This window comes from Poecilia mexicana, unplaced genomic scaffold (genome assembly GCF_051168715.1).
Source record: "Poecilia mexicana isolate PSO_F unplaced genomic scaffold, ASM5116871v1 scaffold_5, whole genome shotgun sequence".
Classification (NCBI taxonomy): Eukaryota; Metazoa; Chordata; class Actinopteri; order Cyprinodontiformes; family Poeciliidae; genus Poecilia; species Poecilia mexicana.
Genome location: NW_028263374.1, coordinates 30,748,199 through 30,762,594, shown reverse-complemented (window position 1 = coordinate 30,762,594; position 14,396 = coordinate 30,748,199). Strand labels below are relative to the sequence as shown.

The following is a 14,396-nucleotide window of genomic DNA, read 5'->3' as shown; positions in this document are numbered from 1 at the left end:
AACTGGGAAGTTTCACAGAAATTAAATGAACTCTGGAGAATCTGGTTGGTCCTCCAGTTTGATAACTGGTTCTACTGGCTTCTCCATTAAATCAGAGCAACAGATCCACCGTGCAACAGGTGTGTGTGTGTGTGTGTGTGTGTGTGTGTGTATGTGTGTGTGTGTGTGTGTGTGTGTGTGTGTGTGGGGGTGTGTGTGTGTGTGTGCATCTGAATAACAGCTCCACAGGACGGTGAAGAAGCGTAAAACTGTGTCTAATCTGTTGTTCCGATTCTGATGCCTCTGATTCTGATGAGGCGGTCCGCTGACCCAGACAACCAGAACCGGCTGACTGAAACATTTCTGCTGAACCTTTGAAACCGTCTCAGCTCCTCCAGTTTGATTACAGTTTCTTCTGACATTTCCATTAAACGGAGCGCTGAGGCTGAGTCCCGGCAGCCGGACGCTGCGGCCCGATAAGAGGCTGAGGGACCGCTGTGAACTTCATTTAATCCAATCCAGTTTAAAGCTGCCACAGATCAATGCCGGGTGCAGGCGCCAGCCCGCCGTTCGGTGCTGCCGGATCTGCGGGGCGTCCTCCGCGCTCCCTGGCACCGCCGCATCCTTTCATAATCCCCTAAAAACTCCTGCACGCAAATGTCAGGATGCCTCCTGACCGCTGAGCTGCAGAGAGTCATCAGATTGCTGGAAATGTCAGCGAGATTATTCAGAGAGCAATCAACAACACCGGGAGCTCTAATTAATTCCTTTCAAGCTTCTGTGAGTCAACAGTTTGATCTGCAGCGCGTCTTGGAGCAAAGCACGTTTTGTTTCGGTGTTCAGATCGCTGCAGCGGGCTTTCACGCCATCCAAACGCTGCGACTCCCACTGAGACCCAAAAAACCTCTGCTGATTCTCAGCAATATCAGCATTTCTCTCTGTAGAGCTGAGAAATTAACATTAATATGTTTCTTCCTTGTTTTAAAATGTCACTATTCACTCTGATTTCGTTCTAATCCTGTCACATATTTTCATATTTCATGTTTAGACTCTTTGGTTTGTTACATGACATCTGGCTGCTGGTACAAACCAAACATGAAGAGGAAATCTGTGTCTATTTAACTATAAATAAATAGAAGAAGAACTCCAAAATATCCCTTAGCTTCAAACAGAAATAAGACGCTGTACTGTACGGGACACATGTAGCCAAAAAACATCGTATCTGGTAGTTAGCAACTAAATTTTTAGCTTAGAAACTAGAAGTTTAGCTCCAGTAATGAGTAAATATTTGGCTCCAAACAAAGTATGCAGATCTGAGCTAGCTAAGTATTTACTTTGTAATCTAGCTAGCTCAGAGCTAAATGTTTAGCTAATATGCAAATTAACTTGCCAATAAGGGAGATTGGACTATCAAAATAAAAGCTGGGTCTTTAGAACGTCTGTACGGTGAGGCTGAACGTTGATGCATCTCCATTGCTAAACGTCTGGATTGCCTTTCAAACGGCTCATCCTTTGTTTTCAGTTCAAATGTCGGACAGAAAAGGAAAAGAAACGAATGTAGTGACTCAGCTTTTATTTTGGTAGTCCACTTCTGATATTAGCAAGTGAATTTGCATGTTAGCTAAATATTTAGTTCAAAGTTAAATATTACATTTGAAACTCATTTGTTTGGCTCAGAACATTTAGCCTAGAGCTAAATACTTAGCTTGTCACCCCAATATTTAGCTTGCTAAATAAATAGTTACCTTCAAACTAAATATTTAGTTTCAAACTGTGGCAGTTGCAAAAAAATAAAAAACAAAAACAAAAAAAACCCACAGAGAAAATAAGATTTTGAAAAATGCTACAGCCATTTTATTTAGCAGGCTAAAATTTAAAACCCAAATTATTGCAGTTAATTTTTCAATGTATAAATTTACAAACACTGTTAGCAGGTCCAGATAGACCGTTAGCTGAGCTCAGGTTCTGGTTCTGTTAGCGCTGTTAGCAGGTCCAGACAGACCGTTCGCTGAGCTCAGGTTCTGGTTCTGTTAGCGCTGTTAGCAGGTCCAGACAGACCGTTAGCTGAGCTCAGGTTCTGGTTCTGTTAGCTCTGTTAGCAGGTCCAGATAGACCGTTAGCTGAGCTCAGGTTCTGGTTCTGTTAGCTCTGTTAGCAGGTCCAGACAGACCGTTAGCTGAGCTCAGGTTCTGGTTCTGTTAGCTCTGTTAGCAGGTCCAGACAGACCGTTAGCTGAGCTCAGGTTCTGGTTCTGTTAGCTCTGTTAGCAGGTCCAGACAGACCGTTAGCTGAGCTCAGGTTCTGGTTCTGTTAGCTCTGTTAGCAGGTCCAGACAGACCGTTAGCTGAGCTCAGGTTCTGGTTCTGTTAGCTCTGTTAGCAGGTCCAGACAGACCGTTAGCTGAGCTCAGGTTCTGGTTCTGTTAGCGCTGTTAGCAGGTCCAGACAGACCGTTAGCTGAGCTCAGGTTCTGGTTCTGTTAGCGCTGTTAGCAGGTCCAGACAGACCGTTAGCTGAGCTCAGGTTCTGGTTCTGTTAGCGCTGTTAGCAGGTCCAGACAGACCGTTAGCTGAGCTCAGGTTCTGGTTCTGTTAGCTCTGTTAGCAGGTCCAGACGGACCGTTAGCTGAGCTCAGGTTCTGGTTCTGTTAGCTGAGCTCAGGTTCTGGTTCTGTTAGCGCTGTTATCAGGTCCAGACAGACCGTTAGCTGAGCTCAGGTTCTGGTTCTGTTAGCGCTGTTATCAGGTCCAGACAGACCGTTAGCTGAGCTCAGGTTCTGGTTCTGTTAGCTCTGTTAGCAGGTCCAGACAGACCGTTAGCTGAGCTCAGGTTCTGGTTCTGTTAGCTCTGTTAGCAGGTCCAGACAGACCGTTAGCTGAGCTCAGGTTCTGGTTCTGTTAGCTCTGTTAGCAGGTCCAGACAGACCGTTAGCTGAGCTCAGGTTCTGGTTCTGTTAGCTCTGTTAGCAGGTCCAGACAGACCGTTAGCTGAGCTCAGGTTCTGGTTCTGTTAGCGCTGTTAGCAGGTCCAGACAGACCGTTAGCTGAGCTCAGGTTCTGGTTCTGTTAGCTGAGCTCAGGTTCTGGTTCTGTTAGCGCTGTTATCAGGTCCAGACAGACCGTTAGCTGAGCTCAGGTTCTGGTTCTGTTAGCTGAGCTCAGGTTCTGGTTCTGTTAGCGCTGTTAGCAGGTCCAGACAGACCGTTAGCTGAGCTCAGGTTCTGGTTCTGTTAGCTGAGCTCAGGTTCTGGTTCTGTTACCGGGTCCAGGTTCTGGTTCTGTTAGCTGAGCTCAGGTTCTGGTTCTGTTACCGGGTCCAGGTTCTGGTTCTGTACTCTGATGCATGAAAGCAAACGGAGCCGTGGGAAAGTGCATGGCTGCAGCGTTGCCATGGCAACAGGAGTGCTAATACCAGCAGCTGCTCCAGCAGGGACACTGGTCACAGTTGGTGGCGTTAAATCTTCATTAATCTGCTGCTTGTTTTTCTGTGAATAAATAAATAAAATCCAGAATTTACTCATGAAGATGAGTTCACAGATTTAATAATGTAATAAATCAACCCGAGGCACAGAAACAGGAAGTTGGTCTCCATGAACGACTTCAGCAAACAGGCCGATTATTCACTGCATTCAGTCATTCACACCCAGTGAGCTACTGGAGAGTAGCCAGGGCCGCCCTGGGGAACCGGGCCTGAGCATTTCAGGTCACTAAGGTCAGAAAACATTTCCAGAGCGACACAAAGTCAAACGTGGAGGCAGGACTCTTCATGTGATGACATGAATTCCTGTTTCTGAGCAATGAAGGAGTGAGCCACACGTTCACAACAAGCGAAAACCTTCTGCAGGTTTAACAGAACAAAAACTGTAAAACCAAAGATCCTCAAAGTCAGCAGAACTTCTCATAAACAGATTTCATCTCTGCTGTACAAAGTAAATCATTTGTATTGATAATTTTTGATTTTTATTTGTTCACAGCAGTTTGTTGTTTGAACAGAAATGATTTGCTACATTTTCCTGTAGTTTCTGTATCTGCGTTTCCATTGACCAGATAATTGCACAATTTGACATATTCTAAACAATTTTAATGAATAGAAACACGCTAATTAAGGAAAAACGTATTTGATAAAACATTTTGGTGCCACGATGAGGTGATTTTTTTATTTGGCCTAGTAGATTTATTTTGGAAATGTCCAATGGAAACATGAGTCACATGATCAACAACCGGAGGTTACCACTGACAAAAACCACGAAGAAGACAACAGGAAGTAGTTGGAGGATAATGTTTTTAAAAATTATGCAAATACTAATATTTAAAAGTAAAACTGTATGTACAGTAAAACACCTACATTCATGACAAATGTGACCACAAGCTGCTCGGGAAATGCACAAACAGCTGTTGGTTAATTTGACGTTCTTTGGCTGAGAAGCGTCGCCGATCTGAGCAGATTATCGAACAGCCTGGACGAAAGGTGAGCCCCTCATGAGAGGAGCTGCTTCTCTGGTGAAAACGTTAAAGGGTTAACAGAGGAGCCATGTTGGGATGGCTTCCTGGAGGCGGAGCTTCAGAGAGAGCAGGAGGTTTTAAAGAGACAGAGGCCCAATTTCAAGACATTAAATTAAAGTCAAATTTAATTAAGTCATGTTTGCTATTTCTGACATGGTAACAGCTACTGTGCTGTGTAATAAAATGACAACATGATACTGCCCTTTAACGACTTAAACTTATTCATGTGTGACTTTAATGGAGTTTCTTATTTAATGGAAATAATTTGTGATTTTTTGACATTAGTGGAGTGCCAACAAAGTTTTGTGGATATTTGTGATGGAAACGCAGCTTCTGTCTCGCTGTATTTCAAACCTCAGTAGCAGAGACGAGCCTGCAGCGACGCAGAGGGAAAAGTCACAGCTTGTGTCTTCAGCTCATGTAACAACGTCTCAGTATGTTCAGTCCTGATAGAAATGGAGCGCCACCATGAACCAGCAGGTTCTGGTTCCAGAACCGGACCCGGACTCCGCCTCACCTGCCTCTCTGGAGAGCTGCATGAAGGCCTCCACCCCCTTCTCGCCGTAGCTGCCCTCAGACGCCACCGTGGAGACGTAGTTCCAGCCCATGGCCTTAACGATGTCCACCATGGCCTGCGCCTGGAAGCTGTCTGGGGGAACGACGCGCGAGAAGAAGTCGTAGCGGCGGTCGTCGCTCAGCTCCGGGGCCGTGGACGCGTAGCTGATCTGAGGGATCTGAAAGGAGGAGAACGAGTCAGAAGGAAAAATGTTCAGCTGGAACTTTATCTGACGAGAAAAACCAAACCTACACATTGTGTCAACAGATTTAGCAAATTCAAACCAACGGCTGAAAGGAGGCGTCCGCTTTAATCCGACTCCAGTCCGTCTGCCTAGAAACTCCGGTCCGGCTGGTAAGATGTGAACGCTAACTGACCTCTGACCTCGGTCTGTGTTCGGTTGAAGTGAACTCTGGTTGGTCTGAATGTGAACCAGTAGAGACCGCTCCAAAAGCAGGAAGTGGACTACAGCGCAGGGCATTCTGGGTAAATATAACCAAAGCTAGCATGTTAGCTCACAAACAGATGGTTGTGAGTTTATAACCAATCAGAAGCTCAGACCCAGAACATCTCTTTTGTGGAACCTGAACTGGATCTGGTTTTGGACCAGTAACTCAGAACCTGATCTGTTGGACCTTCCTCCTGGTCGATCCAGGTGTTCGATCCTTTGAGCTGCTGCGCTAATTCAGTTTTTTAAGATTTGAAGTTTTAATTTTCTCGACTCATTCCCAGTCTGCTGTGTTGGGTTTGGACCTCAGCAGACCGAACAGGTTCTGGTTGGTCCTTTTGGTCCTTCTGGTCGTTTTGCTCTGATTAAACCTGCGGTGTGTTTGCTGTAAAGCAGAATGTGGGAATTTTCTGACAGGTTTCTGGAAGAAAATCAAAAACACGAAGAAGGAAAAGCGGTGCCTGCTGGAGAATGAGTCTGGCCCGGCTGAGAGCGGCGCCGGTCGCAGTAATTACAGGAGATCTGTGAAAGGTCGGAGGATTATTCAACCCGTTCCCAGGAAGTTCCTGACGGACGGAAATGAACTCCATCCTTCAGGAAAGGTTTGGAGAAACTCTTCTTTCCCAGCTGATTTTCCTCTAATTAGCCCCTGATCCCTGCAGAGTCGCGCTGACGTTCGCCGGATTGAAAGTTCTGCTAATTCCAATAAGGTCAAAGGTCAGATACAGGTAAAGAGTTATTTGGACCTGGTAGCTCAAACACGCTGCACGTGTTTTACTGCAGCAAACAACAAGCAGCTTCACAGCAAAACCTTCATATTATGGGATGTTTTACTGATTTTACAAAAAACTAAATTCACTCAAACTTTTTTATTATTGACATTATTATAATTATAATTCAATTATATATTTTTTATAATTTATTATCTATAACATATAATCCAGTTACATAGATTATACCTCGTGCATAATAATTCAATTTATTAAAAGTTCAAATATATTATTTTATTTATTGTATGTTTTCAGTTTCACATTTAGTTAGACTTTTAACAAATATATTTTTATCTTTGCAAAAATGTTCAGAAAGATTTATGTGAGAAATGTTGTATTATATGTTTTACTTTTCATTTCAGTATCATTTTAAAGTGTAATTTATTGTATTTAACAATTGTATGAATGTCTATATTTACATGTTTACTGTACATTTTAAAACATTTATTTTATCCAGCACATTAAAAGCCTGTGAATCAATAATCAATGTTTGCATAAAATATGAGGATGAAAATGTTGAAGGAAGTAAAGTTCAGGGAACCGGAAGAGAACCGGTTCAGGGAACCGGAAGAGAACCGGTTCAGGGAGCCGGAAGAGAACCGGTTCAGGGAACCGGAAGAGAACCGGTTCAGGGAACCGGAAGAGAACCGGTTCAGGGAGCCGGAAGAGAACCGGTTCAGGGAGCCGGAAGAGAACCGGTTCAGGGAGCCGGAAGAGAACCGGTTCAGGGAAGAGAACCGGTTCAGGGAAGAGAACCGGTTCAGGGAAGAGAACCGGTTCAGGGAACCGGAAGAGAACCGGTTCAGGGAGCCGGAAGAGAACCGGTTCAGGGAACCGGAAGAGAACCGGTTCAGGGAACCGGAAGAGAACCGGTTCAGGGAACCGGAAGAGAACCGGTTCAGGGAACCGGAAGAGAACCGGTTCAGGGAGCCGGAAGAGAACCGGTTCAGGGAACCGGAAGAGAACCGGTTCAGGGAGCCGGAAGAGAACCGGTTCAGGGAACCGGAAGAGAACCGGTTCAGGGAACCGGAAGAGAACCGGTTCAGGGAACCGGAAGAGAACCGGTTCAGGGAGCCGGAAGAGAACCGGTTCAGGGAACCGGAAGAGAACCGGTTCAGGGAGCCGGAAGAGAACCGGTTCAGGGAACCGGAAGAGAACCGGTTCAGGGAACCGGAAGAGAACCGGTTCAGGGAAGAGAACCGGTTCAGGGAGCCGGAAGAGAACCGGTTCAGGGAAGAGAACCGGTTCAGGGAACCGGAAGAGAACCGGTTCAGGGAAGAGAACTGGTTCAGGGAAGAGAACTGGTTCAGGGAAGAGAACCGGTTCAGGGAAGAGAACTGGTTCAGGGAACCGGAAGAGAACCGGTTCAGGGAGCCGGAAGAGAACCGGTTCAGGGAGCCGGAAGAGAACCGGTTCAGGGAACCGGAAGAGAACCGGTTCAGGGAGCCGGAAGAGAACCGGTTCAGGGAGCCGGAAGAGAACCGGTTCAGGGAGCCGGAAGAGAACCGGTTCAGGGAAGAGAACCGGTTCAGGGAAGAGAACCGGTTCAGGGAACCGGAAGAGAACCGGTTCAGGGAGCCGGAAGAGAACCGGTTCAGGGAACCGGAAGAGAACCGGTTCAGGGAACCGGAAGAGAACCGGTTCAGGGAACCGGAAGAGAACCGGTTCAGGGAACCGGAAGAGAACCGGATCAGGGAGCCGGAAGAGAACCGGTTCAGGGAACCGGAAGAGAACCGGTTCAGGGAGCCGGAAGAGAACCGGTTCAGGGAACCGGAAGAGAACCGGTTCAGGGAACCGGAAGAGAACCGGTTCAGGGAACCGGAAGAGAACCGGTTCAGGGAACCGGAAGAGAACCGGTTCAGGGAGCCGGAAGAGAACCGGTTCAGGGAACCGGAAGAGAACCGGTTCAGGGAGCCGGAAGAGAACCGGTTCAGGGAACCGGAAGAGAACCGGTTCAGGGAGCCGGAAGAGAACCGGTTCAGGGAACCGGAAGAGAACCGGTTCAGGGAACCGGAAGAGAACCGGTTCAGGGAAGAGAACCGGTTCAGGGAGCCGGAAGAGAACCGGTTCAGGGAAGAGAACCGGTTCAGGGAACCGGAAGAGAACCGGTTCAGGGAAGAGAACTGGTTCAGGGAAGAGAACTGGTTCAGGGAAGAGAACCGGTTCAGGGAAGAGAACTGGTTCAGGGAACCGGAAGAGAACCGGTTCAGGGAGCCGGAAGAGAACCGGTTCAGGGAGCCGGAAGAGAACCGGTTCAGGGAGCCGGAAGAGAACCGGTTCAGGGAACCGGAAGAGAACCGGTTCAGGGAGCCGTTTTGTCTGCAGCTCCTCCTGTCCTGCCATGTGACTTTGTGGCCTTTAAATGTGCTGAAAATGTAATAACCTGTGCCTCTGGATGAGAGGCAGAACCAGATCCAGTTACAGAACCATATGTTCACAGAGTCGGACCCGGACAAACATCCTGGATCCGGACCGGTTCCGACCCGGTTGCGAAGTTCTAAACCAAACGGATGTTGTCAAGGAAGAACTTGAGCTCTGAAGGTGAAACAGAGAAACTAATAACACTTAATTACCCTGACCAGGCTCACTGCTGCAATTACTGGTTCATTACAACCTCTCATTTTCTGCAACACACACTCACACACACACAGACAGTCACACACACACTCACACACACACAGACAGTCACACACACAGACACACACACGTTCATCAACTCGCTGTTTTTCTCCTGCAGACGGAGAAATGAAGCAGAAAGCAACAAGCTCCACTTACTGACTCGCTGCTCCTGTCGGCGGTTCTGATGGATTCTACATGATGATTATCATTTTATTTGTGAAACAATGACTCCGCGCTCAGACTGCTAACGGCCCGCCGGCTCGCTCGCTCTGTCCTTTCATCCTCTAATCTTCCTCATCCGTCTCACTTTCACTCAGCCTTTATTTCTCGGCGCCGGCCCGCAGCTCCTTTGTTGACACCGATCGGGTCAAGCTGCAGCAGAGACGGACGTTTGTCCCGTTTCACGGATAAATCAGGCAGAACCATGAGCTGCAACAGCTGATTTACAACGTCTGTGACACCAGAACCAGAACCTCCTGACCGGGTCTCACTGCAGAGACGAGTCCAAAACGATCTAAAAATCCATAAAAGATCAACTTTATGGAGTAAAACCAAACTAACTAAAACTGCAGAGACGCCTAAGGCCATAGGAACTGAAGACAAACAGGAAGTAGACATGAGCGATCCGGCAGCACGTTGACCTCTGACCTTTAGCTGAAACAGGGGAAAGAAGTTCTGACATCATCAGTAATAAATTCAGTTCAACCCAGAATCAGACTCAGAGCTGCTCCCAGTGCAGTTAGCACTCGGTTAGCGATCCAGCTGGACGTATTGACTTTACCGTCAGGTTTTCATTAAAGGGACAGAGTCACATGTTAATCATTTCACAGCACAGTCCAGTAACTATGATACATTCAGGTGTTATAAAAATGATTTATATATCAAATATGACTCAAAAGAAATTGACTTCCTGATTTAACGCCCTGAAATTGGGTCTCTGTCTCTTTAAGAAGCTCCTGCTTTCTGAAGCTCGGCCTCCAGGAAATCATCCCAACATGGCTCCTCTATTAACCCTTTAACAACATGTTTACCTCTGAGCAGCAGCTCCTGTTATGAGCTCAGCAGATGTTTGCTAATTGCTGCTGGCTAGTCTGAAGGAACTGAGTGGGTTGCCATGGAGAATCAAGGCAACACTCCGGGTTTCCTCTATGTTCATTGTTTTCCAAACTGGAAACAACCGGAGCAGAAAAACCCAAAGAAGCCTAAAAGGTCAGAGCTGCTTTTCTCTGGACCTGGAGGAAAACACAGACGCTTTCTGACCTTTGACCTACTAAACCATTTAAATCTGGCATCACCTGAGGCCACACGCACGCACGCACGCACACCTCCACTAAGCTCCTTTCACATTAAAAGCCTTTTCCAGGGTGGGGCATTAAATCTCCTGTTGCTTCCATAATTCATCAGCCGCTCGCTCGCCCCTCTCTCTAATCTGATGCTGGTAATTCATTTGTCCTACGGCCCTGAACGTCACCTGGCTACTGAAGATGAAGAGGAAGGTGAGGATGAAGACAGAAGAAGATGAGTTCAGAGGGAGAAGATTCACAGGAAGAGGCTTTCACCTCCTGAATGGCCAATCTGTATCACTTATATTTAAATACCGTAATGTTATTGGCACACAGGTAGCGAAGGAGCTCGGAGACTGTTTAGCCAATCAGGACGCAGAACACAATGCACTGTGAAAAAAACTGCACAAAAAAATCCACGAAGCAGCGAGACGGTGAAAGGTGAACCGTGTTATAGCGAGGGATCACTGCATTTCCCTCTGATTGTCTCAGACAAAAACAGGAAATGAACACAAAGTTTTTCTCTCAGAACAAACAAACCTGAACAAACCTGGTGCTGTTTTCAGTTTTCATCCTTTTGGGTGAAAACTGAAGAATTAAACCTATTAAACACACATATTAAACCACATACTCCGCCCGGTTCTACACCACCCGGTTCTACACCGCCCGGTTCTACACCGCCTGGTTCTACTCCACCCGGTTCTACACCACCCGGTTCTACTCCACCCGGTTCTACACCGCCCGGTTCTACACCGCCCGGTTCTACACCTCCCGGTTCTACACCGCCCGGTTCTACACCGCCCGGTTCTACACCGCCCGGTTCTACACCACCCGGTTCTACTCCGCCCGGTTCTACACCACCCGGTTCTACACCGCCCGGTTCTACACCGCCTGGTTCTACTCCACCCGGTTCTACACCACCCGGTTCTACTCCACCCGGTTCTACTCCACCCGGTTCTACACCACCCGGTTCTACACCGCCTGGTTCTACTCCACCCGGTTCTACACCGCCTGGTTCTACTCCACCCGGTTCTACACCACCTGGTTCTACTCCACCCGGTTCTACTCCACCCGGTTCTACACCACCCGGTTCTACACCGCCTGGTTCTACTCCACCCGGTTCTACACCACCTGGTTCTACTCCACCAGGACCAGGATTGCCCCCCCTGGTCTAGATCTAGTTGTCTTGGACTTTTGAATCCAAGACATTTTCAAGTTTTTTCAAGAAACTTTCAGAGATGGGGAGCTGTGGTGTTGCAGCGGTGAAGCACAACCCACGCATTGAGGCCTTAGTCCTCATGCTGGTGGTCACAGGTTTGATTCCCAGCCTGGCGACATTTGTCGCATGTCTTCCTCCTCTTTCCTGTCAAACTACTTTCAAATAAAGGCCACCAGAGCCAACAAAACCTTTTAAAAAGGAAATTTTCAGAGATTAATCTCAACATTTCTGAGTTTTTTTCTCACTAATTTTCTACTTTCAGAACTGAAATAGATTGATAAAAATATTTCAGCGTATTTGGCTGAGATTTCCTCCTCCTTTTTTGTTTTCCAACTACAAAGGCTGGAGTTCGCCATCGTTTGGCTGGCCGTACTGGATTCAGCGGATCCGTTCCGGCGTGGAGCGGATCCGCTCCAGGTTTTCAGTCTCTCTGTCATGGCGGCCGGCGGCTCACCCAGGGCGCTGTAAATGTCGGCGCCAGCCCGTTCCAGCGACAGCTGCTCCGCAGAGCAATGCGGCGGCCTTCAGACAACACTGTGAGCTGCTCCCTGATGGCGCCGCAGCACAAACGGAGCCAGGCCGTGATTGGCTGCCGGACAGAGGAAGAGGAAAAGAAAGCTGGCTGCGGCGTTTGTTCACGTCCTGACTCATCGTTTCACACAGAGGACGAGGTTCAGCATCAGAGCCGAACAGAGGAGAGAAACGGATCAAAAGTCTTCGGCTGGATCTGAGTTTTGGTTGAAAAATGTAAAATCAAAACCAAAGAGATAAAGAACGGCTTCACTTTCTCCTCCTACTACTCTCCCATTGGCACGATTTGCTATTTTAACTGTAAACTTTTTGTTTTCTCAGCTTTTCTCCTCTCTGCAGGATCTACATCTGATGTTATGAGTAGCATCAGCTGACATGATGCTGCCATAACCTGGTCCTTCTCTCTGGTTCTGTTGGAAATTTCCTCTTGATAAATTGGAGTTTTTCCTCTCCACTGCTGCCCCCTGCTGTTCAGGAGGACTGAAAGCTGACAGTCAAAGATTCGATGCTCTGCTACGTTTCCTTAGATAGAAACTTTTAAACTGATTTTAATAATGAACTGACAGGTAACTGGGATCAGTGGATGGATGACTGTATTGAACTGATTTTATTTTTAAAGAGTGGTTACAGATCTGGGTCTCTAGAATAAAGCGAGGCAAAGTGAAGCTTCCTCCTCCGTTCCTGTTGCCCGGCGTTTAACTGGCAGCATATGTCCTCCAATCAACCGCCGTAAACTGTGATTTACAGACTAATGAACGCGGATCCTCCGGAGACCCGCCGAGGGCTCGTCACATTTACAACACCTAATGAAAGTATGATCAGCGCAGCGCGCACAATGGCCTAGTTAAAGGAGCAACACACTCACACTGTTGACTGGGAAACAGAAGGAGAGGAAACAACAGAAAGATGGAATCAAATCATTTCCTCAGCAGGTCCAAAAATCACAATATTCAGCAGAAACTGACCCAGAATTCACCAGACACTCAAAGAAAATCAATTTATCGATTCAGGCCTGCTGAGTTTAAACTCTGGACCCGATTCTGATAATCTAACAGAAGAAAAACGTCTAAAACAAGATAAATTATTTTACAGAGCAAAACAAGTCACTGGAGTCAGCAGAAGTGGGTAAAGTAGCCAAAAATTAAACTCTGGTATAATTTTCCATTGTTTTAACACGCAGTAAAAATGTAACTAGTTACTATCCAACTGTGATGTCATCTTAAAGGGCCACCATCATGTGTTCTCCTCTGGGCACAGGGAGCCATTTTATAGCACAATCCAGTAACTATGTTTCCTTCAGTTGTCATAAAAATGCTGTATATACCAAATATATTTTAAGTCAAAGTCAAATATGACTTAAAATAAATTTTACTTCCTGAAGCTCCGATCTTCCTTCAGTTTTTAAAACGCCTTTTCCCTCAGATAATGTTTCTCTGCCATTTAGAAGAATCTAAAAGACGCCTTTAACAGTTAGCCATGCTAACCAGCTAATACTTTGTCATGTGGCCAAAGGAGAGGCATTTGATTGGCTAGAAGTTAAAATCCATCTAGTGCTGACTTTATTGGCTTGGGTCACCAGAACACAATCACATGCAGGTACATTTTTTTTGCAGGCAAAACTTTGATGAAGATGAAGTAAAAAAAACAAACAAACTTCAGTGTTATAAATGTATAAATCCAATGTCTAAAAAAAGGCTGTTTCTAATGAGAACATTCCAGAGAAATGGACAGAACCATCATTGGAATGATGATCCAAACTCAGACAGGAAGGTCTCTCAGCTCCAGAACCGGGTCGGGAGGAACCAGAACCCTGCTGTGACCCGGGTTCATCTTTCAGGCATAATGCGGCCTTTTGTGCTGGACTCTGTGGCGCCTCATCAGGATTCTGCTCAACGGAGCAGGTGGGGCCTCGGCTGCGTGTTTGTAGCGCAGCATGCTAACAAGCGGCGCACTGCAACGCCACCTGCATTTATTCAGAAATCAGTCGGGGGCCGAAGCGTACCGCCAGCTCGTTTGTGACGGGTCCCGACTTGACAAGGATACCAGGATGTTTTAATGAGCCGGGTCTCCGGGTCAGAATTGATTTCCATAATTAGATCCTGAAGAGGAAAAACGCAGGATGTGCAGAGCTTTGATTAGCATCTGCTTTATATTTTCTGCACAGAGTCAGAGTTTGGGTCTAAAAGATTCTGTTCAGGAGGAACTTTGACAGACTTCAAGAATAACTGATGGAACAAACGACTTTGATCCAGACCAGCAGGCTGGTCTGGAGGAGCCGGACGTCTGGAGGCTCAGGTGTGACCTCCAGTCAGCGGAGGAACAGAACTCCACCATCTGCTCCACCTCCAGCTGCTGTGGCTCTGAGTCAAACCAGCCTGTTCCCCTCCTGGCCTGTGGGGGCGCTGCACCAAGAACCACTGAAGGAAACGACACAAAAACCTCTGAAGACACTGAGAGCAACTTCCTTCTTCACCAGATGGAAACAAGATG

General features: G+C 46.9%; 1 protein-coding gene across 1 annotated transcript in view; it reads right to left on the bottom strand.

The window, feature by feature from the left end:
* The window catches only part of grm7 (glutamate metabotropic receptor 7), a 98,830-nt gene that overhangs the window by 56,315 nt on the left and 28,119 nt on the right, over positions 1-14,396 (bottom strand). Inside the window, exon 2 of the mRNA XM_088005882.1 lies at positions 4,998-5,214. Within this exon, the coding sequence (XP_087862008.1) occupies positions 4,998-5,214 (217 nt within the window). The remainder of the gene's footprint in view (positions 1-4,997; positions 5,215-14,396) is intronic.